Source organism: Mirounga leonina, unplaced genomic scaffold (assembly GCF_011800145.1).
Source record: "Mirounga leonina isolate KUSES-001 unplaced genomic scaffold, KU_Mleo_1.0 Mir_125, whole genome shotgun sequence".
NCBI lineage: Eukaryota > Metazoa > Chordata > Mammalia > Carnivora > Phocidae > Mirounga > Mirounga leonina.
The window spans coordinates 68,854,037-68,881,960 of NW_023270305.1; the positions used below are offsets into that span (position 1 = coordinate 68,854,037).

Here is a 27,924-nt window from a genome sequence, read left to right on the forward strand (position 1 = left end):
AATAAAATCTTTAAAAAAAAACACAAAAACCAATCATCTGAGAATAGAGAGACACAGGAATGGCCAAAACAGAACTAGAGGAATTAAGAAGAGGGAGCAGAGTATTTGTGCTGCTTAGATCCTTTGGTTTATCTAACGATCTCTAAGTCATAAAGAAATATGTTTTTGCTTTGATAATAGCTATCGTATTTTGAGCGTCCACTCTACACCCAGTGCTTCACCGATGTTATTACTGCCAACTCTGGAAATGAACCTGAGTGCTCAGTGCTGGCCCCTCGGAGGACGCTGATAGTCGGACTGCCAAGCTCCATCTGTGCCCTGACGCTGCTCCATGCTGCTGTAGGGTTCTTCCCAAGGGAGCGACTGTCAGACATCCTGTCTCCACTCCATCCACCCCATCCTATGCTCTGTCACCCGTCACGCATCCCCATGTTCCCACAATATGTCAAAATTCCTAGGAAGGCATCAGCCTGCAGCTCCAATCAAAGACTGCTTCTGCTGCTCCCTAAAACTTTTCTGATGGTGCACATCCATCATTAAAAATTTTTAAATTTGTACCTCCAACAAATATACATTTATAAGCTCTAAAAATGTACCTTGATGCTAATATGCCATGTATGTGTTAAAAGGTGAATTTAAAAAAGATGAGCTTTGGAGTGCCTGGCTGGCTCAATTGGTGGAGCATGTAACTCTTGATCTCATGGTTGTGAGTTCGAGCCCCATGTTGGGTGTGGAGATTACTTAAAAATAAAATCTAAAAAAAAAAAAGATGATGATGATGAGCTACTTTTGACAACAAATAAAAAAAGATGAGATACTATGATTTAAGTTTCCATCTTAAAATACTGGGAGAAAATAGAGCAGATCAAACTCCAAACAAGTAAAATTTGAAAGGAAATAAAGGTAAGAGCAGAAATCAGTAAAACAGGAAACAGAAAAACTTTAAGGAAAATCAACGAAACCAAAAGGTGGTTCTTTGGGATCAATAAAGTTGATAAACCTGAAACCCAACTGATCTGACTGAAGAAAGAAACACAAATTACCAGTATCAGAATGAGAGGTCATCATCACTGATCCAACAGACATTAAAAAGATAATAAGGGAATATTATGAACAAACCTATGCTGATAAATTAGACAATTCAGGTGAAATGGACACAAACTAACAGAGCTCACTCAAGAAGAAACAGAGAACATATATAGCCATATATCTATTTTTAACAATTGGATTTGTAATTAAAAATCTTCTCATAAAGAAAACTCAAGGCACAGATGGCTCAACTGGCTAATTTTACCAAACATTTAAGGAAGAAATAATACCAGTTCTATACAAACTGAATATTGAAGAAGAGGAAATACTTCCTAACACATTCTATGAAGCCAGTATTACTCTGATATCAAAACCAGAAAAAGAAAACTACAGACTAATATCCTTTGTGAACATAAATGTTAAGAGTTCTCAACAAAAAGTTACCAGATTGAATCCAAAAATACATACAAAATTAATACATCATGACCAAGTAGGATTTATTCCAGAATGCAAGGATGAATAAACAAACATTCAAAAATCAGTCAATGTAATTCACCATATTAAGGGACTGAAGAAGGAAAACCACATAATCCATCTCAAAAGCTAACATCCATTCCTGATAAAAATTCTCAACAAAGGAGGGGTTTATCAAAGTTATAGCATACAAGATCAATATGCTTTTGCTCCTGGAAATCATCACAAGAAATAATGACTCTTAATAATGACTATCTGGGGAGAAGTGGCCATGGGGAGTGGTTAGGCAGGGAGGCTTTCACTTTTCATTTTGCACCTGTCTCTAATATTTGACTTTTCTGCACTTGATACATAGAATACTTTAAGATAACAACAGGGGTTACGTAGCTAGTGAGGTTATTTTTTTTTTTTTAGATTTTTTTTTTTTTTTTTTTTTATTCATGAGAGATAGAGAGAGAGAGGCAGAGGCAGAGGGAGAAGCAGGCTCCCCGCGGAACAAGGAGCCCGATGCGGGACTCGATCCCAGGACCCTAGGATCATGACCTGAGCCGAAGGCAGACGCTTAACCGACTGAGCCACCCAGGCGTCCCGCTAGTGAGGTTATTGGTCTTTGTTTTGTTTTGTTTTATTCTTTTTACAAGCAGCAATCTTATAAATATTATCTGAGAGGAAATAAGGAAGGAGGGTAGAGAAGAGAAGGAGGGAGACAGAATACAAGCAAGAAAAGAAAGTGACCCACAAAACAGGGGCCTGTCCCAGAGAGCCCCAAAGCCCCGATGACTGTAATACTGGAGCCCCAGGGACAAAGGGAAAAAGCATGGTGACCATGTGAGGAAGAACAAAGTGTCCGAAGACACTGCTCATGAAAATGAAACTAATTCGTTCTGAGAACTAAATTTCTCACTCACTTAAAAAATGTCCAAAGAAGGGGGGCACCTGGGTGGCTCAGTCGTTAAGCGTCTGCCTTCAGCTCAGGTCATGATCCCAGGGTCCTGGGATCGAGCCCCCGCATCAGGCTCCCTGCTTAGCGGAAAGCCTGCTTCTCCCTCTCCCACTCCCCCTGCTTGTGTTCCCTCTCTCACTGTCTCTCTCTCTGTCAAATAAATAAAATCTTAAAAAAAAAAAAAATCCAAAGAATGTACTGGCCAGGGTCATTTTATTTTGTTATATTCTTCCCCTCCTACACAAATATCATAGAAGCTGGTAGGGAATGGAATGGGTAGGTAAGAATGAACAACATTGTCTTGGAAGCTAACAGGACAGAACCTACGCGTGTTTTCCTCCTTCTCTCAAGTGTTTCGATCTCATTGATGGAGCTCCTTTTTTCCAGGCACTGCTGCCTACTCAGTGCTTGGCAGACTTACTGGCCAGTCCTACACTGGCATGGCCAAAGCATGTTTGTTAAAGAAACATGAGGTCATTTCTTTTAAGCAATTAGTTGCACAAGAACATGTTTGCTTTCAAAACCAAATTCTGCCATTAAAAAAATGATTAGGGCTAATAAACGAGTTCAGCAAGGTTGAAGAATATAAGGTCTGTATACAAAAATCTGTTCTCTTTCTACACACCAGCAAGGAACAATCTGAAAAGAAAATGAGGAAAATAATTCCATTTATAATAGCATCAAAAATAGTAAGGGGTGCCTGGGTGGCCCAGTTGGTTAAGCATCTGCCTTCCGCTCAGGTCATAATCCCAGGGTTCTGGGATAGAGCCCCACATGGGGCTTTCTGCTCAGCGGGGAGTCTGCTTCTCCATCTCCCTCTGCTCCTCCCCTCCCCCGCCTGTGCTCTATCTCTCAAATAAATAAAAAATCTCATAAAAAAATAAAATACTTAGGAATAAATTTAACAAAATAAATATAAGACTTACACACTGAGAACCACAAAACAGTACTGGAAGAAATGAAAGATCTAAGTACATGGAAATATATCTCATATTCATGGATTGGAAGATTCAATATTATTAAGATGGCAGTAATACTCAAAGTTACCTACAGATTCAACACAATCACTATCAAAACCCCAGCTGTCATTTTTGCAGAGGTTGATAAACCATCCTAAATTAATAAATTAATTTAAAATAAATTTTTTATTTTTAAAATAAATTAATAAAATAATTTAAAATAAATCCATACATTAATATGGAAATACAAGAGACCCAGAATAGCCAAAATAATTTTGAAAAGAGCAAAGCTGGAAGACTCACACTCCCAATTTCAATACTGCAAGCTGCAATGATCAAGAATTTGGGTTACTGGGCGCCTGGGTGGCTCAGTTGGTTAAGCGACTGCCTTCGGCTCAGGTCATGATCCTGGAGTCCCGGAATCGAGTCCCGCATCGGGCTCCCTGCTCAGCAGGGAGTCTGCTTCTCCCTCTGACCTTCCTCCTTCTCATGCTCTCTGTCTCTCATTCTCTCTCTCTCAAATAAATAAATAAAATCTTTAAAAAAAAAAAAAAAGAATTTGGGTTACTGGGCACCTGGGTGGCTCAGTGGGTTAAGTGCCCCACTTGATTTTGGCTCAGGTCATGATCTCAGGGTAGTGAGATTGAGCTCCATGTTGGGCTCCATACTGAGTGCAGAGCCTGCTTAACATTCTCTCTCTTTCTGGAGAGGGGGATGGGGTAATTGGGTGATGGGCATTGAGGAGGGCATGTGATGTGATGATCACTGAGTGTTATACACAACTAATGAATCACTGAACACTACAACAAAAACTAATGATGTACTATATGTTGGCTAATTGAATTTAAATTAGAAAAAAAGAAAGTTGCATTCTAAATAGAAAAAAAAAAAGATTCTCTCTCTCCCTCTGCCCCTCCCACCCCAGCTCATGCTCTATCCAAAAAAAAAAAAAAAAAAATTGGGGGTACTGGCATAGAGATATATGAATCAATGGAATAAGGGCTCCTGGGTGGCTCAGTCAGTTAAGCATCTGCCTTCAGCTCCGGTCATGATCTCAGGCTCCTGAGATCGAGCCTCACATAGGGCTTTCTGCTCAGCGGGGAGTCTGCTTCTCTCTCTCCCTCTGTGTTCACGCTCTCTTGCTCTCTCTCTCAAATAAATAAATAAAATCTTTTTAAAAAAATCAATGGAATAGAAATGAGAATCCAGAAATAAACTCATATATCTATGGTCAATTGATTTTCAACAAGAATGCCAACTCAATGGAGAAAGAATAGTCTTTTCAACAAACAGTGCTTTTCAGCAAGTGGATATCCACATGCAAAAGAATAAAGCTGGACCCTTATCTCACACCACATAAAAAAACCAACTCAAAATGGACTAAAGAGCTAAAAGCAAGAGCGTTTTAAAACTATAAAACTTTCATAAGGAAACATAAGGGAAAAATATTCATGACCTTGGACTAGGAAATGGTGCTTTGACACCAAAAGCATAGCCAACAGTAGAAAAAAATACATAAATTAGGCTTTATCAAAATTTAAAACTTGTGCATCAGGGGCACCCAGTGTGGAGCCTACTTCAAAGCAAAACAAAGCAAAACTAAACTAAAAAAAAACCTTGTGCATCAAAGTCCACCATCAAGACAGTGAAAAGATAAACCACAGAATGGGAGAAAATATCTGCAAATCATATATCTGATAAGGGTCTAGTATCCAGAGTCCATGAAGAACTCCTGCAACTCAACAAAAAAAGAACCCAACCACCCAATAAAAAAATGGGCAAAGCACTTGAATAGATGTTTCCCCAGAGAAGATATACAAATGGCCACTAAGTACATGAACAAATGCTGAACATCCTTATTAGTCATTAGAGAAATGTAAATCCAAACCACAAGATACCACTTAACACCCACTAGCTTGGCTATTAAAAGATGGACAATAACAAATGTTGGCAAGGGTGTAAAGAAACTGGAAGCCTCATACATGGCTGGTAGGAATGTAAAAGGATGCAGCCACTTCAGAAAATAGTTTGGCAGTCCTTCAAAAAATCAACCATACAGTCACCATATGATCCAGCAATTTCACTCTTAAGTGTATACCCAAGAGAACTGAAACTTATGTCCCCATAAACACTTGTGTGCAAATGTTTATAGTAGCATTATTTGCAATAGCCAAAATGTGGAAACAACCCAAGTGTCCTTTAACGGATGAATGGATAAAATATGGTATATCTACACAATGGAATATTATTCAGCTGTAAAAAAGAATGGAGTACTAATACATGAACCTTGCAAACATGATGCTAAGTGAAAGAAGCCAGACATAAAAGGTTGCATATTGGGGCACGTGGGTGGCTCAGTTGGTTGGGTGTCTGCCTTCGGCTTAGGTCATGATCCCAGGGTGCTGGGATCGAGTCCCACGTCAGGCTCCCTGCACGGAGGGGAGTCTGTTTCTCCCTCTACCTCTGCCCCTCTGCACCCCCCCACTCGTTCTCTCTCTTTTGCTCGCTCTCTCTCATTTGAGAGAGAGCGAGAGCGAGTGCACGCAGGGGGAGAAGGAGAAGCAAGCTCCCTGCTGAGCAGGGAGCCCGAAGCGGGGTTTGATCCCAGGACCCTGGGATCATGACCTGAGCCGAAGGCACATGCTTAACTGACTGAGCCACCCAGGAGTGCTCAAATGAATAACATCTTAAAAAAACCCCAAAAGGTTGTATATTGTATAATTCCAGTTATATGAAATGTCCAGAATAAGCAAGTTCATGGAGATAGAATGTAGATTAGGGGTTTCCAGGTGCTAGGAGGAGGGGGGTGGGAAGTGACCACTGATGGGTATGAGTTTTTTTTTCTAGGGTGATGAAAATGTTCTGGAATTATTAGATAGTGATTTTAGTTGAGCAACTCTATGAATCATATTGAATCATACACTTTAGAAGGGTGAATTACATGGTGTGTGAATTACATCTAAACAACTCCAATTCTGTACCGATCTTAATAAATATTAATAAAGGGCGCCTGGGTGGCTCAGTTGGTTGAGCGACTGCCTTCGGCTCAGGTCATGATCCTGGAGTCCTGGGATCGAGTCCCGCATCGGGCTCCCTGCTCGGTGAGGAGCCTGTTTCTCCCTCTAACCCTCCCCCCTCTCATGTACTCTCTCTCTCTCTCATTCTCGCTCTCTCAAATAAATAAACAAATCTTTAAAAAAATAAAAATAAATAAATAAATAAATAAATAAATAAATAAATATTAATAAAGCTTCACTGTGTCTACAACGGCCCCCACTGTCCTCTAAGATCTGGCTCCAAACATCCAGTTTTATCCCCTACTCTGCCCCCTTTAAGGAAGTCCTACTCTCCCCTCCTCCTTGTCTTTGTTCCCACTGCTTCCTGCTTCCCTTGCATCGCTCCACACCTGAATCCTACCCCCAGGGCTGCAAACCAGTGGAGCTCTATTCCATCTACAGTCGAATAGAGCCTGCAGATGGGTTCACAGTGGGGGTTTGGGGGTTTGGTCTTTTAACTGAATTAGTTTCCAAGAGGAGATGTCACATAAATGTGGGTATTCTGGCTAAGACAGATTCTGCTGGCTCCTGATCCAACAACCATGCTCCCCTTCCTCCCTGTTAAGGGAACCCAGTCCACCTCTGTGGATGAACCATGTCATCCCACTTATCTCTGCAGGAATTGGTCTGGGGTGCTACTGGAGCAATCAGAGCTCCGAGCCACAGGCAACGGAGAAAAGCTCTAGCTGTTTGAACAGAAAACAGTTTATTACGCGTCATAAGCCAACTGACTGTAAAGTTAATGAAGCTTAAGTTTTGGGGCCCTCCCTTGCACGGCCCCCCTATGAATTTCTAGGTTAGGTAGGGAAGGCAGGCTATAACCAGTGGGCATTTCTACATGAACATTTCTGGAAAATACCCTAAAGATATCCAGGAGAATGGGACCTGAACTTCCCAAGGTACAGTATTTAGTATGATTTCTCTACTCATTTTAAATAAATGTTCACTTTCATACTTAATTTTCCATGTTAATGAATTAGATGATCCAGATGTTATAATTAAAGACATGGATTTTAAAGCAGTTATTATAGCTATGCTCAAAGTGGTAAATGAAAATATGCTCATATTGAATGAACAAAAAAAATCCCAGTAGAGAAATAGAAACTATTTAAAAAATTATATAGAACTAACTGGAAATTCCAAAACTAAAAATTCAAATATTTGAAAGGAGGCTGGAAGAGTGCGTCTCCAGGATTCTACCCTGGAGGGGTAGGATCATGAGGCTAAAAATTCTTCAAACATAGCCAGGGTGTTCAAGGGCACCAGACAGTCAGAAAACATGGCAAGTGTCCTCTAAAACCTGTGACCCAGTTCTGTCTAATGAAACAAAATGGAGTGTCCTGATAAAAAGAAAAGTACGAGAAGGAATGATCTCATCTCCTCCACTCTTCTTTCTGCCTTGAACTGCTGTGTCATGAGAACATGATGATGCTTGGCGTTATGGCAGCCATTTTGCAACCTTGAGGAGTAGTAGTGAGAAAGGAGACATAAAAGCTAAGCCAGAGCCCTGATACTACAGATCTGCTGAATATACTACAGAAGCCCTCACCTCTGGATTTCTTGTCATGTGAGATAAGAAACTTCTCTTAATTGGGTATTTAATTCTCTTAATTGTTACTTATAGCCAAAGTACACTAACTAAAACACAGCTTCTCTTGAAAACAGAGAGATCTGGCAAGACCAGACCTACTAGCCTCTTAGACAAGGCAAGAGCTCTCTAGTCATGGACCTGCTTGGTCCCCACAGGCAAGTGAGTTTGCAATCCCTGCCTTATACATCTTTGAGAGATGAATCAACTGCCCTCTCTCCTACAAAGCCCTCCCTGTCTCCGGCCTCCCTGCAACCCCCACCCCACCTGGCTAGAAGTAATCTTCCTCTCTTTGGAATTCCCAGTTTTGTGGCTGTGTCCATCTCCTGTTGTAATTGTGCGTTTCATCCCCTCCCACTTGGCTGTCAGCCTTCTGAGGGCAGGAACTGCGCCTTATTCATCCCTGTATCTCCTTCTGCCGTCTAGCAAGGTACCGAATACAGGACACACTCAATGCATGTTTTCTAAATAAATGCATAAACACCCCCTGCAGTGAAAAATGTCAGTGTTCTGCAACACCCCATTCTCCAAGCTCACCAAGGAACTTTTAACTGGTGACCTGGGCTTCTTCTCAATCTAGGAAAACAGTATCCACCATACCCCAAAACTCCAGCGACCCCTGAACCTGAACTCTGTTCAGCCCTCAGCCCCAGTGACCCAGAGTGCACCTGTGACAGTCCACTCTGAAGCTTGGGCCTGCCTTAGCTCCCCCTTTACTCGGGAGGCATGTTGGGATAAAGGTGATATTCCCAGGATAGTCTGGGAAAAGCAGCCAATCACCACAGACTCCAGCAAAGGATGAAAATGTACACACATGCAAATCTCTGAAAGGCCAGGCAACCTGAAAACACGTACAGCAATTATAGTTCCAAATGGGAGGGAAGGCAGCTCAAGGTTCTGCCTCAGGGGGCTGTGTCCCACAGAGGACAGGGACCTGCGGAGCACCTCAAGTTGCTAACAAATCCTGAGCAGCATGACTTCCTTTTATATCAATCCTGGATCTAACTTAACCTTGCACATGCTTCTTGAACTGGTGGTTGATTTGTAGTTCCAGCTTTTGGTAGGTTCTCTGCTGGTCCCTAGTTCTTGTCTCTAAACTTGTTTGTTTTTAATTTTGGTAAAAAAACACATAACATGAAGTTTTCCACCTTAACCATTTTGAAGTGCACAGTTCAATGGTGTTAAGTACACCCCCACTGTTGGACAACCGTCACCACTGTCCATCTCCAGAACTTTCTCATCCTCCCAAACTGAAACTTCGTACCCATTAAACGCTAACTCTCCATTGTCTCTTCCCCTGGGTCCTGACAACCACCATTCTACCTTCTGTCTCTATGAATTTGACACCTGTAGGTATTTCCCATAAGTGGAAAGTATTTGTCTTTTTGTGTCTGGCTTATTCACTTAGCGTAAGGTCCCCAAAGTTCATCCATGTTGTAACATGTGTCAGAATTTCCCTTCTTTTTAACACTGAATAGTATTCCACTACATGTGTATACCATGTTTTGTTTATCCACTCATCTTTCAGTGACATTTGGGTTACTTCCACCTTTTGGCTATCATGACTAACGCTACTCTGAATGTGGGTGTACAAATATGTTTAAGTCCTGCTTCCGGTTCTTTTGTGGACCTGGCCTCTGACTTTCCCCAAATCAGTCAAGATCCCGACCTTGGGCATGGAATTCTCTAGGCCAGTCTCTATTCCAATGGGAGAGAAAGAGAAGCCTGGGCTGGGCTCTCAGGTGATGCCATGAGAAATGTTCTGGAGCCAGAGCTGAACTGGCCGAGAACTCCAGAGCAGGTTCCTGGCCCCTCCTGATGGGAGGGCAAATCAGGCACAACATGGCAAGAAGCAGAGAAGAGTGGGACGTCCCCTCTGCCCCTGCGGGAGGAGACACATACCAGTGCATGGAGGAGAAGAGCAGGACAAGGAAGGCCTCTGTTCCCCAAAAGGGCAGGCATGCAGCAGAGGAGGCCCCAGATGGTCAAGAAAGGGCAGCCCAGGCTGCAGGGGCAGAGGTTATGAAAAGGATGGGGATGCCAGGACTAGTGCTATTCAGAAGACCTCAGTTACAAGGGTCCCGGCGTGCAGATGGGGGGGGGGGTGAAGGGTGGGGGAGGGGGAGCAGGAGGAGGCTGGAATATTCTCATTTGACAGATGGGCCTCAGCTCAGCCAACTCCTGAAGTCCAAGAGGCACAAAAGCAGAAATCTAAAGGGCTGGTGAGGCAGGGGCTTGAGGGTGCATCGTGGGTCCATGACTGGCCTTCCGAGCTACGTGTTTTTGAGTTTTAGTAGGAGGGTGGGCAGACTACAGCTGTGGGCAAAGGTGGAGTCTGGACACTTGTGAATCCCTCTCCTTGTCTGCCGTAAGCACCTTTCCACTGGCTACATGATATTTTTCAGTGCCCAAGTGTCTAGGTTCAGGTACCAAATGAGGACAGCCTGGTAAGGGCACAGCCACTGAAAGGAAAATTGATTGCTCTGTGGAACTCTGAACATCCTCAACTATAAAGATGACTTAAATCACCCCTTCAATGCCAGGACCAAGGTATAGACTCAAGGCTCTCACTTTTGCCCGGACCAAATTTAGGGGCTTCTCTGATGTCCCAGGAGCCAAGAGGGACTGCTGGTGGGGGCACAGCTTCAAGACCTTCCCCTTTTGTGACTCCAACACAAGGAGCTTCCCTGATTTGATGCAGATGTTCCTGAAACCCACTCAAGCAAACCGGGGCTCTCAGGAAGAACTCAGAGGCAAGGCTGTCCCCTTAAATCCAGAAAACTCACCTTCCAGACTGTTCTGGGATCCCAGGAGTCTGTGAGGTCAGCCTGGACTTGGCCACAGTGACATGGATCTGAAGCCAGATCAAGGTGCCAAGGAGCCTGTTGGCTCAGCTTTTTACTAATGCTGGAGCCAGAGCCAAAGATGGCCTGATGTCTCCATGTTGTGGTGACGCAATGTCCCTACCAGCACCTCTCCTGCATGCTGGGCTCCACAGCTGCTGAGAGCTGTGTACTATGTAGGCTCCCGAGCTTGGGAACTCAGGGCTCAGGTCTCCACCCTGCTCCCTAGTACTGACCAGACTGATGGAAGAGCCCATCCATGCTGAGATCCCATAGGAGACTAAAGGCTCCTGAAGAAGTTTCTGGAGGCCATGTCAACAGCTAGGAGAAGAGGAAAAAAAAAAAGCAGTTTAGGTTAGCTGGCATAACAGTAGTAAACCTTAATTACTCCATATTAAATCAATCCCATTTAACCCTCACAAGTCCACGTGGTAGAAGGATATTGCCCTTACTGACATTTTACAGATGAGGAAATCATGCTCAGAGGGGTCAAGGAACTTCCCCAGGGTCATACAGCCAGTAAGCAGCAAAGCCAGGATTCAATCCCAGGCCTATGTGACTTGAAACTCTGTCCATCTCCCTGCATGAGAGTCTTGGTCCTTCTGCCCCTCACTCCCTGTGGCCACAGCCATGCCCCTCCAGGACAGGGGCCAGTGTGAGGAAGAGACATCGCTCGAGAGCACTAAGCACACTCAGCTGGACAATGACAAGTCAGCTACTCTCCATGATTCTTACATCCTTTCCAGGTCACTGCCTTAACTTACAGTCATTTTAGGCCACTGGCTCTGGGAAGGACTTGGTACTGAGTACGGATCCTCAAATAACCTGGTGGGGGGTGCAGGTCACCCATCTGACTCAAACTCACAGGGATCTTTACCTGAATGCTCCTTGAGTCTGAAGGTCATCAGGCTGGGGATTTGCAATGTGGAGAGAACATGACATGGAGATGAACAATGGGACAGCACCCTCCCCCCGCAGGGCCATCCAGCCTGGGGACACACAGAGGAGGCCAGGCCTTAGAGGTGGGGCAGTGCCTTGGCAGCCCTGTTCCTGCCCGTGGTCAGCCGTGCTGCACATTATACCATCCTTCTGAGAGTGCTGAGCAAAGCCTGTTGCGTGGACACTCTGGGCACATCCCCTCTTCAGGCCTGAAGCTCTCATCCCCAGGGGCTGTTGCTTGCTGAGAGCTCTGAGCCAAGGCCCTCTCTGGCATTGACCTTGCAGGGAGGGAGCGCCTCAGTCAAGGTCACACCCCCTCTCCTTAGTCTACTATCTGGCCTGGCCAATACCGGAGTCCGAAGGCCTGGACCCCTTGCCTCAATTGGGACAACTCTAAAAGGTCACCCCGTTTCCAGAGTATCTGCAGAACTGGCTGTGGCCTGTTGAATTTGCTCTGCCACTCAGCTTCTCCTTCTCCCAGGGGCTCTCCCTCGGCCGGAGATATGGCTCTTGGGAGCCCTCCCCAGGGAACCTCCGGGAAACCACGTCTCAGAGTCCTCCTCCAAAGGACCAGGCCTATGATACCAGAACTCTGCCTTCCTCTTCCTCTCATAGCTTCTTGTAACTTCTTCATACTTATCATTTTCCAACAAGAGCATACATTCACTGACAGCATATGCTACCCGCTTTTGTCTACCCTCCCCAGCAAGGCTCACCTTGCTCCAGGTACACACTAGGGCTCCAGTGATGAGCTTAGTAATTCGTGAGCACTAAGGCCAAAGCCCATTCACCCAGGGTCCACCATACACTCCACTAGGGAGAGGGAGGGTGGTGGACAGCAGGATCTAGTTTTCATGGGAACTCAGGATGTCCTTCCCAAAAAAAGTTGAATGAGTGGGGCTGGGGAAATCTGCCTAGCTCACCTATCCCCTAGCTCTCAGATCAACCCCAGGCATATATATGAGCCTCCAGCTGCCTGTGACCCTACTCACTTAGCTACTTTTGATTGGACCTGGGAGGGGGGTTGTCACTTAACCTTTGTTGATCCAATAAGACTCTCCTTCCTGGGAATTACCTTGGCCACGGAGCCTGGTGAATAGAGAGAAACTAAGGCCTGTCCTGGGACCCTAAACCTTCCCCATCCTGGTTCCAGCTTTTCCTGAGGCCCAGCCATATCCCTGCCCTTGGATCCCAGGAACCGCCCCTGCACCTTGAGGAGAATCCCACCAACAGCTTCAGGCAGCCCCCGTGGATTTCTGCCTTCTCCCAACCATACTCCCCACTAACAATGTGAGGTTCTGAAGTGGGTTGAGCACCACGGCCACATTCTGTGGCCACATTTACCTGGACACCATTTCCAAGATCTTTCTATCCCTAGAGCTTACTATGTAGCAGGGGTTTGACCCATGCCTAAGAATGAATGAATGAATGAATGCTACTGTTACTATAGGAAGATATGTTCCAAGTGGCAAAACCTCCAAAGTGAAATAGAAAGAGTCCATCCTGCTAAGGCCTATAAGACCTCAGCTGCCCTGCTCCTCCTTCCCCCTCCAGAGACAAAGATGTTGGGTAGAGTCTTGCCCAGAAGGCTCCCAAGGCCAAGTGCACCCTTTTCACTTATCTGGCTTCAGCCGTGGGGGGAGGAGGAGCTTTCATTTCTCCTTCCTGAAGGGGGAGAGCCAGAGCCTTTGCGCTAACATCATCCCTTTCCCATGATGTCCAGGCCCTGGGCCTTATGGACAAGGCAGGTCACAGGAATTCCTCACTTAGTCTTCACCTGGGACTGTCGGTCCCAGTTTACAAAGTAGGAAACTGAGGCAGAGAGCTGACATTAAACAACTCGTCCAAGGTCGCAGGGTAGTACGGGGCAGAGCTGGAACTCCCACCTAGCATCTGTCTGGCCTCGGGGCTGGGTCCTCTGTTCTACGGCCCCCTGCTGAGGTGACTGGAGGTGGGAGAAGAGCCAGCAGAGCCGGGCAGGGCTCATCCCCTGCTCCCGGGCTGACTGACAGGGAAGGCACTCCATGCTGTGTCAGGGTCACACAAGGACCCTCTGTGGGCGACGTCTCAGATGGGCCCTTTGTGCCTCCCAATGCCTGATTGTGCATTTGGCCATATACTGTGCAAGGAGCCGAGAGAAGCTGCGCTGACTAGGGGTAGAGAAGAATGGTAGCACTGTTCGAGGCCTGCCAGTCCCATCGAGCTTGGGGGAGGGGTGAGGGGAGCAGCCACACTCTGGGCCCCAGGAGCTGAGCGGGACTTTTTCCTCTGGGGCAGGGAGGGGCACCATGGGAAGGATCCCAGAAGGGAGAGGAGAGAGCTGGAGGGCCTTTTCTGGAAGGCAGCCAGTCCGCCTAGCCTGAGGAGTTCCTAGAACAATCCACCCTGCATGGTGGCTCTAATTTACAGCTGGGGTCCAGGCCCCAACTGGCAGGAATGAGACCAGCTGGAACTTGTGACCTGCCCATCCCCAGGCAGGGGTGGCTCTGGGTGGGGGCCAAGGCCAGCATCTTCATGCCTTGCGTTCAGATGGTAACAGTTGGTCCCTGGGTTATGCGGGCTGCTCTTCCTCAGGGTGGAAGTTTTAAGCCCGGGGCAGAATGTATGTTGCCCCAAGGCAAAACGTTCCAGCAGCCCGGGCAAGAGAAGAAAGGGGAATACGGAGCAGCTGTTCTAGACTTTTCCAGGCACGCTACGACTCCACGGAGAGAGGCAAACGCTCAAACACCTGGGACACACCCAGCTGTAAATTCACGAGGGCCCTTCACACTTCCAAGGGCGCTGCAGGGCCCGGACCTGTGACTTGGCAGTAGCGAGCGAGGAGCAGTGCTGACACAAGGGAAGCACCTGCTGAGTAGCGGGGAGTCAGAGAGGGGGCTTCTGGTGACACAGGCCACACGGCGTGAGGCACACGCTCTGGTGGGGAGTGGAGCGAGACCACGGGCTGGTGCCTGAACTCCGAGACGACAGGGGCATCCTAGGCTGCCTCCCTCCCTCCTCTTGCCCCGGGCTGGGACACACCCCGCAGCACCCAAAGTCAGAAAAGGGACGTGCCCATCCTCCCCCTCAGCGGCCCTGCCGGTGCTGTCGGGCCGGCGTGCTCCCGCCACCTAGTGGCGGGTCCGTGCTCCTCACCTGGAAGAGCCACTGGAGCAGGGCCACAGGGCAGTCGGGGGCGTGCAGGTAGAGATTGCTCAGGAGGCCCGTGCGCAGGAAGGAGAGCTGCTGGGCCAGTGGGCAGCTGCGGAGGCAGAGGAGTGAGGTCGGGGTGGGTGGGGGGCCCTCCACGCAGGCGGCCCAGCAGCCTTTCCTCAACACGCCTGTCTCAGTAAAGCGGCGGTGGGGGGGGGGGCGGGGGTGTTCCATATTTGCAGCCTCACCGGACGCCGGAATCACGACAGCACCTGCTAGGGACACAAACGCTTAGAGCCCCTGATGCCAGAAGCTGTCAGAAGGAAAAACAGCCCACGCCATCGCCAGAATCACTGGATCTCCATGAACATCTCTCAGTGTTTTAAGCACACGACTGGACAGTACGTTTTGTCCTTTCCCCGTGGCGGAGGGGGACACGAAGGGATTTACTGAGGTCGCAGGAGGAACCTGTGGGGAGGTGAGGAGAGAACCCGGGAGTCACGGCTCTCAGCCCAGGGTCCCGGGCTGCCATGGGCAGGCGGAATTACCCGCGGGACCCACGTGGGGCCCGAGTCTGGGGTCTGGTTACACAGAGCGTTTCTGCCCCGTCTTGTGTTTTTCCGACACAAAGGACACCTGAGAAGACGGGAAAATAACAGAAAGGGGCCCAAGCCGGAGCCGTTCTGGGAAGGAAAGAACAAACAAGGGTGCCGCAGAGGATTCTTCAGAAACCGCGGGAGGGGCAGAGTTGGGGGACGGGGGGGGTGTCACTGAGACTCGCCTCCTGCCTGGGCTCCTACCCTGCGGTTCCCCTCACGACGGGACCCTGCTGGGCCTCTCCCTGCTGCCCTGAGCTCTCAGAATCAAAGGGCCAGCGTGCAGAGGAGCCTAGCTTTGAGTCCTCGGCCGCCCGCCCCCTAGACCGTGGGGACAGGCAGGATCCCAGGTCCCTGTAAAAGGAGTTGAAATGATTCATGTGGTCGTAGGGCCTGTGGTGGAAGGTGCTGCAGAAGTCACTTCAGAGTGGCTGGCTGGACTTCATCACCCTTCCTGGTTACCCCCAGGGAGGCTGGGTTTGGGGAAGGCGGCTCCTACTCTCTCTGCATTTTGTGAATGTTCCTCTGCTCTCTTGTTCTAGATGATGTTCCTAAGGCAATGAATAGGGATTCTAGGAAATGAAAAAAGTAATTTCAGGTCTGTTCTTTTTTTTTTTTTTAATGGCCAAATCCACACAAAGAACATTTCAGACAGCGTTTAAAGTCATCACTAGATAGAAATTTCTTCAGTCAGCCCAACCTCTTCTCCTTTTTAAAAAGGACGTATTTTAATCTGCCAGGAACAGAATGCTCCAAAACAAAGATTCTCCTCTGAGCCAAGTTGCTGTCTCCTTGAGTATGTCCAGGCAGTTTACAAATTGTATATTTTTTTCCAAATTATTTAAGTTCAGAGGAGAAAGCAGCTTTGTTCCTAGGTCTGTGAAGCTGACCGCTCTAAAATAGACCTTTATTTGTGCATACGAACCCGTGTGCACCCCAGGGCTGCTGGCGCACTCTGCTCTAATTCACGTGCTCCGCCACATGGACACTTCATGGGCTGACCCTGCAATGCATGCGCGGTTCAAGCACAGCACCCCGAGTGCAGACAATACCCCAGTGAACAATGCCTGGAAGACCTCACGGACTGGCAGGTCTTGGCCAGAGGCCATGTGGCAAGGAGGCTGGTGCTCCAGGGACTCTAAGGAGACTCCAGCTCTGGCATTCCGCTCAGGGGGGGCACCCCACCACTTTCTCAGTAGGAGAACTGATTGTACAAGCCCCTGTGGGCTCAGATCAACACATTTCCAACTGCTGCTCTGAGGGAGAGCTACCCTTCGGTTGCAAGGTCTCCTTTTGGCTACCCCAGCCTCGCAGCTCAGTTTCTGCCAGAGAAAAGATCAGTCTGCCTTCAAGTTCATTGCTGCCCAGGGAGGTTTGGCCTGTAAGGCAAAGAGCAGGAGATAGGCAGGAGGGGTCCAGCTAAGCCTTGAAGCGAATGGCTTTCAAGGAATTCTGTGCTTAGAGCTCCATGAGATGCAAGGAATCTCTGCAGGCTGCTGGATCCCAAGCTGAGTGCTGCTTCACCTCAGGGGAACCACGAGCCTTCTCACCTTCAATGCAAGGGACAAGGCTGATTGCACAGACCTTGCCCTGATCTGCGGCAGGAGGGGAAGCCGGGAGGAAAAGGGTGGGCAAAGTAGGTGTGTGCACTGAAAGCTCAAAGACCTTGGGTTACAGAATCACTTGTTAAGTTTGCAAAAACCCACTTCATGTGCACAAGCCAAGAATGCGGACATGGGGCCCAACTGGGTGCTTTGCCTTTTGCAAAGCCAATGCTAAGTCAGAAGCCATCCTGAGAATGTCAGAGGACCCGGGGGTGAGAAGGGGAGGGACAGAGCCTCTGGGTAGCAGATGCCACGCAGGCCTGGCTGGGCGAGAAGCCCCAGCTGTCCACTCTGAGGATCCCAGTAAGAGAGGTTCCCACCTGGGATGAGAGACCGTCACGGTCAGAATACTGCTAACCCCCCAGCCCCCGTGGTGAGGAGAGGGGGATCAGCCCCAAAGGGGAATCAAACAAAACACAGGCCAGCTTGGGTCAGCAGGTTGGGCTCTTGGGCAGAGCTGTGACCTTCTACTTGGACTGTGTGTTCCCGATGATGCCCAAGTCAACATTCCTCTAGGCTCTCTATCTTCATCTATTTTTTGGGCAGCAGTCCTGGAGGGTAAAGGATCCAAATGCCTTGGGAATCCCAAGTGATGGCAGAGGGATAAGCACCAAGTGTAGTTATTTATACGGTATCAGTTTCTGTGTCTTTGCCAAGTTCCTCAAATGCAAGTTTAGGGAGAACAGAAAGGAATAACGGTCAGAGCTTTCATCCATGTTCCTCTTTTTCTCTCTTTCCTTTGTTTAAAGATGAGTGAGCACCCTTCGGGTCAAGAGTCCAGGGATCCCAGCAACACCCCGGCTGGCTGCATCCGCTGGCTCTTTATTTTGGGGGGCAGGTGGAGCCAGTTGGGCCCTCAGCTCTGTCCACACTCTAACTGCTGGATTTATTTCACCCGGGCCTCAACCCCGGCCTGCCAGTGAGACGGGGAGACAGAAGGGACCCCATGAGAAAAAAAAGCGTTTTTTTTTCCCTTTTGCTTCTTATCCTGTTTCTGTTCTTGCTAGGACCTGCACCCCCACCTCACTTTACACATGCCTGGTAATGCAAATAGCCTATGTCTTCCTTGTAAGGGACAAGGAGTTAATGATCTCTAGAATAGATACCACCTAAGGAGGAACCAGGTGAGGAGGGGAGGAAGCCATCATATGCGTATTTCAGACTGCGGACTGGACATCTGGACACGAAGACCCCCTGGCTCCAAGGAATAACACCTGGGCCCTCGTCTTTGTTTTAACTGGTTCCTGGATGTCTGAGGAGACACATACATGAGGCCACCATCCTCAGTAAAAAACTCAGACCCCAAACAAAGATGAGACTTCCTGTTCTTTTCCTTTCCCACTGGTCTGGATGCTCCATCTGTGTCTCTCTCTATAGATTTTCACTAAACTCTGTTTTTACCTTCTGCTGGCTCACATCTGATTTCCGTCCTGTGTGAAGCCAGGGACTGTTTGGCTGGTCCTGAGGGAACCCCCCACTCCCCCCACCCCCCAGGTCCTCGGACCCGCCTGCCAGCAACACCAGGAAGAGGAAGAGGTCCTGGCAAAACCGGAGCCCGAGCTCAGCCTCAGGGAGACCCAGCGCACAAGCACACGGACATCCACATGGCTCAGACCCACCCGCCGCCTCCTGCCCTCAGACATGTTCCTGGAGGAAGGGCTCTCTGAGCACACACGGTGAACACCTCTCCAGAACAGCGGCGGACAACCCCCCCCCCCGCCCCCAGCGCACTCTGTGGGGGCCCAGAGAGGACCATGAATCATTCAGCAGGCAATCTCCACCCTTCCCAGGGAGATCACTCTGGCCTCTGAGCTGCATGTGGGCATAGGTCCCAACGCTTCTCCACTCAGGGGGATCGGATTTCCTTTTGAACGGCTGTCAAGGGAGGAAAAAGTTCAGCCCTTGGTACCAGCTTCTGTCATAAAGGCATGTGACTTTGGTTCCAGGAAACTGACCTGAGGTCACACATCCAGCTGGGTGATGAATGAGGGCAGACCAGCCAGGCCATCTCGGATCCCGGGGCTGTGGGGTCCAGGAGACGTGTTCTTGCACAGAAACCTGTGTAGGTGTGGCCCGGGAGGACGAGGCCCAGAGCCCAGGCGCTGAGGTCTCCCGCACCTGCCCTGCGCCCCATGCCAAGAGCACCCACTTTGGACTGCGGGAAGATGACACCCCTCCTCCCAGACGGGCAAGGAGACCTGATCTATTTCCAGAGGGGGTTCTTAAAACTCGCATTCACATTTCCCCCTAAAACCTCTGTTAAAAATGAGACGGAGTCATAAAATACAGAAGAGTGTAATAAGGAAAATAAAAGTTACCTGTAATCTCACAAAGTGTTAACTTTTTGTACGGCAAAACACTGAACCCTATTGCCTCTTGAGAGATCAAGTAACCTTTTATTTTCCCTTCGTCTTCATGCTTCCGGCCGAACACAACGGGGTAATTATTGAACCGCTATTTCCCTCTCTTGTGTCTGGGCTTGAGGTCCTTGGCACAAACAGGAAATAAGAGTGACCCCAAGGCTAAATGGTGACCTTCAGGAAGTGGCCCCTACCCACTGCGTAGCAGGGGCCCCCCGACCGGACCATGTGGAAGGCAGCGGGCATTCCTCCAGAAAGGCCCTGGGCTCCGGGCCGGCGAGGCCGCCTCTCCGGTGCCTCATTAGCATACTCGAGGGAGGAGGGTCTGAATTCCTCACCCCGGGGGAGCTGGCCGGCCACCTGGCCCCATTTGGCAGGGCTGCTCGGCCCCCAGGTCACCACTGCGGGGGCCCTGTCGTCTGTCAAACACTTCCTGCCGGCCGTCCAGTCTGGGACAGGAACCCTGCTGTCACACAGACCGCGGCCTGCGAGGCAGCTCTGCGAGACGCCTTCCTCTCTCCTCTCCTCTCTCCTGTTCCTTCCCCGCCCCTCCCTTTTCTCCAGCGCCGCTATCCTTTTCTCTTCAACCCTGGTTTCTTTTTTCCCCTTTTCATCATCCCTTTATGAGACACCTTCTCAGCGTGGCGACGGCAGCCTTTACCAATATGCAGACGCTCAGGTCCAGTCCCCGCACGTCGCTTCCAGGGCTACGCTCCAGACAAGTATCTGTGTATGAAGATGTTCTCTACCACATTGCTTATAAAAAAGCTCAAAGTAACATATATGCTGAAGAAAATGGTTAAATATGTTGAGGCATCAATGCTATGCAATGTTCTCTCACCATTCACATTACGACTAATGGTGATGTTAGGGCCTTGTTCAGATCCTGATTTGAACAACATAGAATACACATTTAGAGGATGATTGGGGAAATCTGAACACCGACTGATAGCAATGGTATGAAGGATTTGTAGTTTTTAGGTGGAATAATGGCATTTAAGTTATATCTAAGGATAGAGTCCTATCTTTTAGAGACAGACACTGAAGTACTTACAGATTCAATTAAATGTGTCTGGGATTTGCTTTAAAATAATCCTGAGGGGATAATGTTAGTGGGCAGGGGTAGAGATGGAACAGGATTGGCTTTGAGCTGATGGTTGCCAAAGCTGAGTGATGACTATATGGGGAATCATTATACTGTGCTCTCTATCTATACTTGAAACTTCCCGTGATATGAGATGGCTTTAGAATTAGTGAAACAGACCTAAGGAAGCCCTGAATAGCTGGAAACCACCACAAGACTCCTGCTTTCAAGAGACCAGAGATAGTTCAACCTCTGTGCTCCCCATGGGCTGGTGCGGGCCCGGCGGCCTCCTCCCCATCCCCCTTGGCCACCAAGGCCCAGCAGGGCGTCGGCCTCATGAGCACAAGTGGTCAGCTGCACTGAGTCCTGCGGGCTTTCTCTCTTAATCTCAGATAGATGAACTCACAACTCCAAGTGTTGGATGTGATTGTGGTCAAGCTTTTAAAATCCCCTTAAAAAGCAACATAGCCCATGGCTGCGTGATGACGTAAATTTCCTTCCACGGAGTCGAGCCACGGGGCAGATGTCCTAATGTTACACAGTGTGCACTTAGGGCCGGGGACAAACTTTTCAGTGTTAGTATCACACATGGACAGAAGAAGGGTGGTGTCTCCAATGAGCAGATGGAAGTGACGATGACGTGCCTTGGAAAACTGCTGGATGGCCCAGAAAGCGGCTTCAGTGTTGAGGGAGACATCACCCCAAAGGCATGTAATGGTGAGTCTGACTACAGTTGTTCCATGAAACTGGGGTGCGGGGGAGGAAAAAGCAGTATGAATACATAAATATACAACCGACCTAATATTTACGACAATGTAGGGCTTTTTAAAAGTATGTGCATCCAAATCAGCAAATTAAATATCATAAGCAGACATGTGGGACTATTTCATCCCACAGTCCTGAAAGCTGACATGTCCAAACTGGCTCAAGTACAGCTTTGAATTTCCTCATTTGGGCCAGTCCTTATCATTGGGCTCCATGAGGGACCAGGCCTGGCCATCCCATGCCGACATTTACCTGACGAACAGTTCTTCCAGGTGGCTCCGTGGCTTCAGTTGTGAACGGTCCAGGAGGCAGTGCAGGGGCTGATGCCTGGGTAGAAACACAGTCTCCCCGGGATGTACTGGTGGGATGACCTGCAGTGACACGGAGAACCTCTCCACCAGCATCCTGGCAAAGCAAGGAGCCGGAGAGGCGCGTGTCAGCAGGCGCACCTGGTCTGTAGCCTGGAGGGAGGCCAGGGAAAGCCAGATGGTGCCCCTGCCTTGCGACGGTGGCCTGGTGGGGAAAAGACTGGGGGGAGGACAGCGCCACCTGCTGGTAAAGGAGGAGCCTATGAGATGCAGACTCAGGAGCGCTTCCCCATCCCACTCTGCGTCCTGCATCCCAGCCCCTTCCTCAGGGCTTCAGGAGCCAGAAGTCCTGCTCCCAAACCCAGCACCGCCCATTGCCTTTGTTCAGCTCAAACTTTCACTGAGCACCCACAATATGTGGGTGCCAGGTGCTGAAGGATGAGTCAGGCGTGGGCTGCCATTGCATGTCTAGGAGAAGGATAAATAAATCACCACAGTAGCCTTCAGCAAATGGGCTGACCACAAAACTGCCTACACGGTCTGCCAGGGGCGGAGGAGAGAAGCTCTGGGTGTGGCCAGGGTCAGGGAGGGCATCCGCCCAAGGAAGGAGCCTGGATGTTTCTTCTGGGACACCAGTCCTCAAGCTCTTGTGATCAGGAGGACTCCCCAGGGATGCCCAGATGCCCAGGCCCTGCCTTGTGAGTCTGATTAGTAGATCAGAGCTGGGTCCCCTGGACAGAGAAGGAACAGAGAGAAGAAGGGATACATTCTAACTCTACTGGGAGGGGTAAAAATTGTCAGGATTGAATGACCCATTTAAGAGGGAGTGGGGAAAAGGGAGGCAGTTAAGACAATTCCTAAGAACGGAAGTGTGTGTGTGTGTGTGCGTGTGTGTGTGTGTAGAGGTATACACACAGACGTATACACACACACGTTCTTAGAAACATGGAACAACCCCCCCACACACACCTGACGTGCCCAGCTATGAGCTGGAGTCATCCCTAGGGGATAGGATTTGGGGGAGGGGCAGAAGAGACATTTCCTGTTTACTTCCTACAACTGTGTTCTGCTTGATTTTGTGGAGACAGAACACACATTTGACAATAAAAACAGCAAAAGAGAACAAGCTACAAGCACTGCATCCCTTCCTGTCACCGGAGGACGGTGAACTCGGAGCGGGAGCAGCACTCAGGGCTCCTGTCCGGGTCTGGGACGCAAGCAGCGGCTGCTGGAGGCGGGGCAGCTGGCAGCCCACCACTGGCCCTATGAGATTTGCTCGCTTTCTGGCCACCGGCCCGAGAACAGGTGCCGATGCTCATCACAGGGCCGTCCGGAGGCTGAAATGGCACATGGTATGGAAATGACATGAAAACACCAGGGAGCTTCTGCTCCTGTGGGTTTTTTGCAAGCGGCCTGTGCAAACCACCACACAGACGGGAAAACATTCTTCTGTTTTGTTCATTGCTTTGCCATTTCAGCTTTTGAGGATCTATGGCTTATGTTGCTCGTATATTAAGGAAAAGGTGCAAATTATTAAAAGTCTGTAGGAATTAGGCTCATCTGTAAAAGGGTCTTAGTCTTGTCCCCCAAACCATCACACAAAGGGACTTTTGTGATACTAAATATAACGTATGTGCATTATTAAGAGTTCTGAGATGACTCTTCCACGTCTAATTGGGGATTTCCTGTGCAGCCCCAAAGTGAGGATAAAGGATGATGTTAGGGTTGAAATATTCCCCCCTCCCCTGCCCCAGCACACACACACAGTCTTTTAACTTTAAGAAATACAGAACGTAGGATGGCATCCATTCAAGATGCAAGCCAGTCCTTAGAGCATGAGGGGATGCTGGGCTCTGGGTACTTGTGGGTCTCTTCCACGGCGGGCATCCACGGCAGGCGTGTGACTCCTGGTCACAGACAACTGCTCTGGCAGATGGTGGCTGGCCCCCAGCCGCAGCCTCACCCCTTCCAGACCCACGTCCGTCCTTGGCCCCATTCAGGGATAGAAGAGGCTGCTGGCTTTGTGTATCAGTGAGTAATTTTCTTTGAAGCAGAGAGTCGAACTGTCCCATCAAAATGATCCCACATCAAAACCACCACCTCAAAGTGGCTGTTGTCAAAAAGGCTTTCTCAAAGTACTACTTGAAAATGTCAAGTGCCCAGAAAATCATCGGCGATTTCAGAGCCTGGGACACCTGGCTTAAGCCGGTTCCCTAGATAACTCCCTTTCTGTGGGGAATTTCAAAACACCCAAGCCATGACTTCCAGAAGCCTGGATGCACTCAGTAGAAACGTCAAGAGCTAAAATCGCTATTCTTGCTACTGAGATTTTATTTTTTATTTTTTTAAGAGTTTTTATTTATTCCTTTGAGAGAGACAGAGAGAGTACAAGCAGGGGGAGAGGCAGAAGCAGGCTCCCCACTGAGCTGGGAGTCCGATGTGGGGCTCGCTCTCAGGACCTGGAGATCATGACCTGAGCCCAAGGCAGACACCTAACCATCTGAGTCATCCAGGCTCCCCGCTACTGAGATTTTAAAGAGGGTTTAAAAGGTTTCATTCCAAGGTTACGTATCCATTGAGTAGGAAACCTGGAAACAAATCCATGAGCCCCGACTTAGAGAGACAACTGTTTTTATCACTTATGATGCCACCAAGGCACTCTTGTCCAAAGAGGCCTTTAGCCCAAACCCAGTGCTTCCACTCAGTCTCCACATCCGCCCTTCTGGGTTCGCTGTGCACCCTGCATGGCACCCCTTCTCTGGGCCTCTAGGCAGCATGTTAGTAGCTCTCCCCCCATGTGGGATGGCTGTTCCAATCTGAACACTCACAGGTGTTCACAGTGGAAAGTATCAGTGAGGAGGCTGGGGTCCTCCCTAACCAAGGCCACGGGTCAGCAAACTGCCGTCTGCGGCCAACCCCTGCCCATTGCTGTAAACAAGGTTTTATTGCAACATAGGCATGTTTATTCACTTATGTATTGTCTATGGGAGCTTCCCTGTTACAACAGCAGAGTTGAATGGTTGCTGCCACAGAGACTGCATGGCCCTCAAAGCCTAAAATATTCACTATTTACAAATACAGAGTTTGCTAATCCCTGATCGAGTCCAGAGATGGTTATCAGAAAAACTTGAGGGAAAAAAAGCAAACAGCCAGCCACAGTGATGTTCATAACCATCTCTGGGCAATAAAAACAATGTAAACCATTTGGGGGTCCTAAAATGGAAGCCCCAAAGAAGTCTGTAGGTTGTCACTCAACATTCCCTTAGTAAGTGGAAGCAGAATGCTAACTTAGAGTGTGCACAAAAACTTGAGCTATCACTGCTTAGACCAATGCTTAATAGCCTAACTCAGGCTGACAGAAAAAAAAGGCAAGCCTGGACAGGCAGATGATCTAGGGCATGTTCACCAACCTGCCCTCAGCCACATGGCTGAGGTGACCTCATCCCCTGCAGTCCACCCCAGCCCCTCTGGCGCACTGGGTTCCTGAGGGAGGGAGGGAAGGAAAGAGGGAAGGAAGCAAGGGAGGAACCAATTAAAAGAAAAAAAAGGAAGGGAGACATACAGAAAGATCTATCCTGACTCTACTTCCCCCTTCAGCTACTGCACATTTTTCTCTTTCGACCTCTCCTCCTGTTCTCCTATGGGCCTGTTCCAGTCATGTTCACCCCCAGCACTCCACCAGAGCTGCTCTTGTCAAGGTCACCGTGACCTCTACATTGCCCCCTTGAGCCCGTTTTCTCTCTAAACTTGCTCTCCAGGTGAGCTTATCCAGTTTGTGGCTTTAAACGTCACCTTGGTGACTCCTGCGCCTGCCTTTCCGGAAGAGGGGATCCAAGACGTCTCCTTGGTCTCGCCTCGGGATCCCCCAAATGAACTCTTGACCTCACAAGTGCCCCCACTACAGCCTTCGTCACTTAAGTCTTCCCCAGTTTAATTAGACAACTCCAACCTTCCAGGTGCTCAGGCCCAAATCCTGGGGGGTCCCCTCTGATTCCCCTCTTTCTCCCATACACTCCATCCAGTTCATCAACAAATCATGTCAGTTCTACCCTAAAAATATATCCAGACTGTGCCTACTCCTCACCACCCACCCTCCCTCCCAGCCTCTTACTTCTCAGAGGATGACTGCCATGGCTCATTTGCCCCGTCTCCTTTCTTCTGCCCTTGCACGCCACCCCCCTCCGCCCCAGGCTCCCCAGTTTATCCTTGACATGGCGGCAGAGGATCCTGTTCAGAGCGGTGGCGGCTAGCTCACAGAGAGGAGAAGCTCAGGCATCGAGCCCACTCTTGGCCTCCCTGACCTCCTCTCCCCAGCCCTCCCCTCCATGGCTGCCGCTCTGCTCTCCCTGCAGGGCCCCCAGAGCTGCCTCTCATCTCCTTCACAGTGCCCTGCTAGAAGCGAGCCACCTGCTCATCGAGGTCTTCCCTGATCCTTATGCACAATCTCACAGGCCTTCCACGCTCCTCACGCTCCTTCCTCTCTTCGCTCAGGAGGACAGAGATTTCTGTCTGGTTTTGCTTTTGCTGTATCCCCAGAGTCTGTAACCGAGCCTGGTACAAAGTTGGACTCGGTGGATGTTTGCTGGTTGGCTGGCTGGACAGACAGTTGGATAGATGGATGGCTAACCGGGTACCCTGATGATGGATTCAACTACGGTCTCTCGGCGTCTCTGAGACCCTGTAGTACAGATGAGACCAGCCCTCCCTCCAGCCAATGGCCCACTTAGATCATGGCCAGCAGACACTCCCCTCCCCTCATGACAGCACTGACAAAAGCCACCTTCTTTTCCCCGGGTGGCGGGGGGTGGGAGATGAAAAATGTCACATGGCCACATTCTCCCCTTTAAAGACAGTTTTCTCTTAGACTGTGGTTTTGTAGAGTTACTTCCCCCAAGAGACCTGGTTCCATAAATATGGGTGGACAGTTGGGGCCGAGTAGGCTGTGTTTTCCTTTCTCTGCACCCTCAAAGGCCCACACTGAACCCTGACACACAGTAGATGATCCAGTATTTCTGGAATCAATGAATGAATGTAGGGGTTTTCTTGAATGTTGGTTTAAGAAAAGGAGGCAGCTTGGGCGCCTGGGTGGCTCAGTTGGTTAAGCGACTGCCTTCGGCTTGGGTCATGATCCTGGAGTCCCGGGATCGAGTCCCGCATCGGGCTCCCTGCTCAGCGGGGAGTCTGCTTCTCCCTCTGACCCTCTCCCCTCTCATGTGCTTGCTCTCTCTCATTCTCTCTCTCTCTCAAATAAATAAATAAAATCTTTAGGGCGCCTGGGTGGTTCAGTTGGTTAAGCGACTGCCTTCGGCTCAGGTCATGATCCTGGAGTCCCTGGATCGAGTCCTGCATCGGGCTTCCTGCTCGGCAGGGAGTCTGCTTCTCCCTCTGACCCTCCCCCCTCTCATGTGCTCTCTCTCTCCTCTCATCCTCTCTCTCAAATAAATAAATAAAATCTTTAAAAAAAAAAAAAAAGGAGGCAGCTTGAGAACTTATAAATACACACAGATTGCTGGTTGAAATTCTGTCTGAAAATGAGAGCCAGTCAACACTTAAATCCTTTGCCTTGAGAGGCAGGTGCGTGGACTAGCCCCCCCACCGCCCCCACAAGTGGCCAGGCCCTTGCACCTCTTGTGCCCACGTCTCCCACCTGTGCTCAGGTGTGAGCGGCGCTTCATCCTCATCCAGATCCAGGGAGCTGAGGTGGGGGCGGCCGCACTGCAGAAGCACCTGCTCTCGCTCCAGGGCCTGGTCCCTGCGGGGAGCAGAAAGCCAGTAACAGAGGTCAGCACTGTCCCCAGTCAAGCGACCCAGGCACTGGGCTGCAGACCCTGTGAACATGTCAAGGCCTAGGAATAGGGACACTTCCCTGCACTCCTGTGTAAAGGCCCTCAACATGAGACCTGGATGGGGCGGGGGAGAGGCATCAGATCACATCAACTGTGCTGTCTGGTTAAGCGGACAGGAGCAGACAGGCCTGAAGGAAAATTTTCACCACACAACTTCAAACTCGCCTTTGTGTACCTTGTTTAGGATGTGCCCACTTTTTTTTTTTTTTTTAAAGATTTTATTTATTTATTTGACAGAGAGAGACATAGCGAGGGAGGGAACACAAGCAGGGGGAGAAGGAGGGGAGAAGCAGGCTTCCCCGCGGAGCAGGGAGCCCGATGTGGGGCTCGATCCCAGGACCCTGGGATCACGACCTGAGCCGAAGGCAGACGCTTAACGACTGAGCCACCCAGGCGCC

General features: G+C 49.3%; 1 protein-coding gene across 1 annotated transcript in view; it reads right to left on the reverse strand.

Moving 5' to 3' along the window:
- FAM178B (family with sequence similarity 178 member B) overlaps nt 1-27,924 on the reverse strand; it is an 89,297-nt gene that overhangs the window by 56,988 nt on the left and 4,385 nt on the right. Inside the window, exons 4-7 of the mRNA XM_035001715.1 lie at nt 27,328-27,432; nt 21,625-21,777; nt 14,967-15,072; nt 11,129-11,213 (exon numbers count right to left, since the gene is read on the reverse strand). Of these exons, the coding sequence (XP_034857606.1) occupies nt 11,129-11,213; nt 14,967-15,072; nt 21,625-21,777; nt 27,328-27,432 (449 nt within the window). The remainder of the gene's footprint in view (nt 1-11,128; nt 11,214-14,966; nt 15,073-21,624; nt 21,778-27,327; nt 27,433-27,924) is intronic.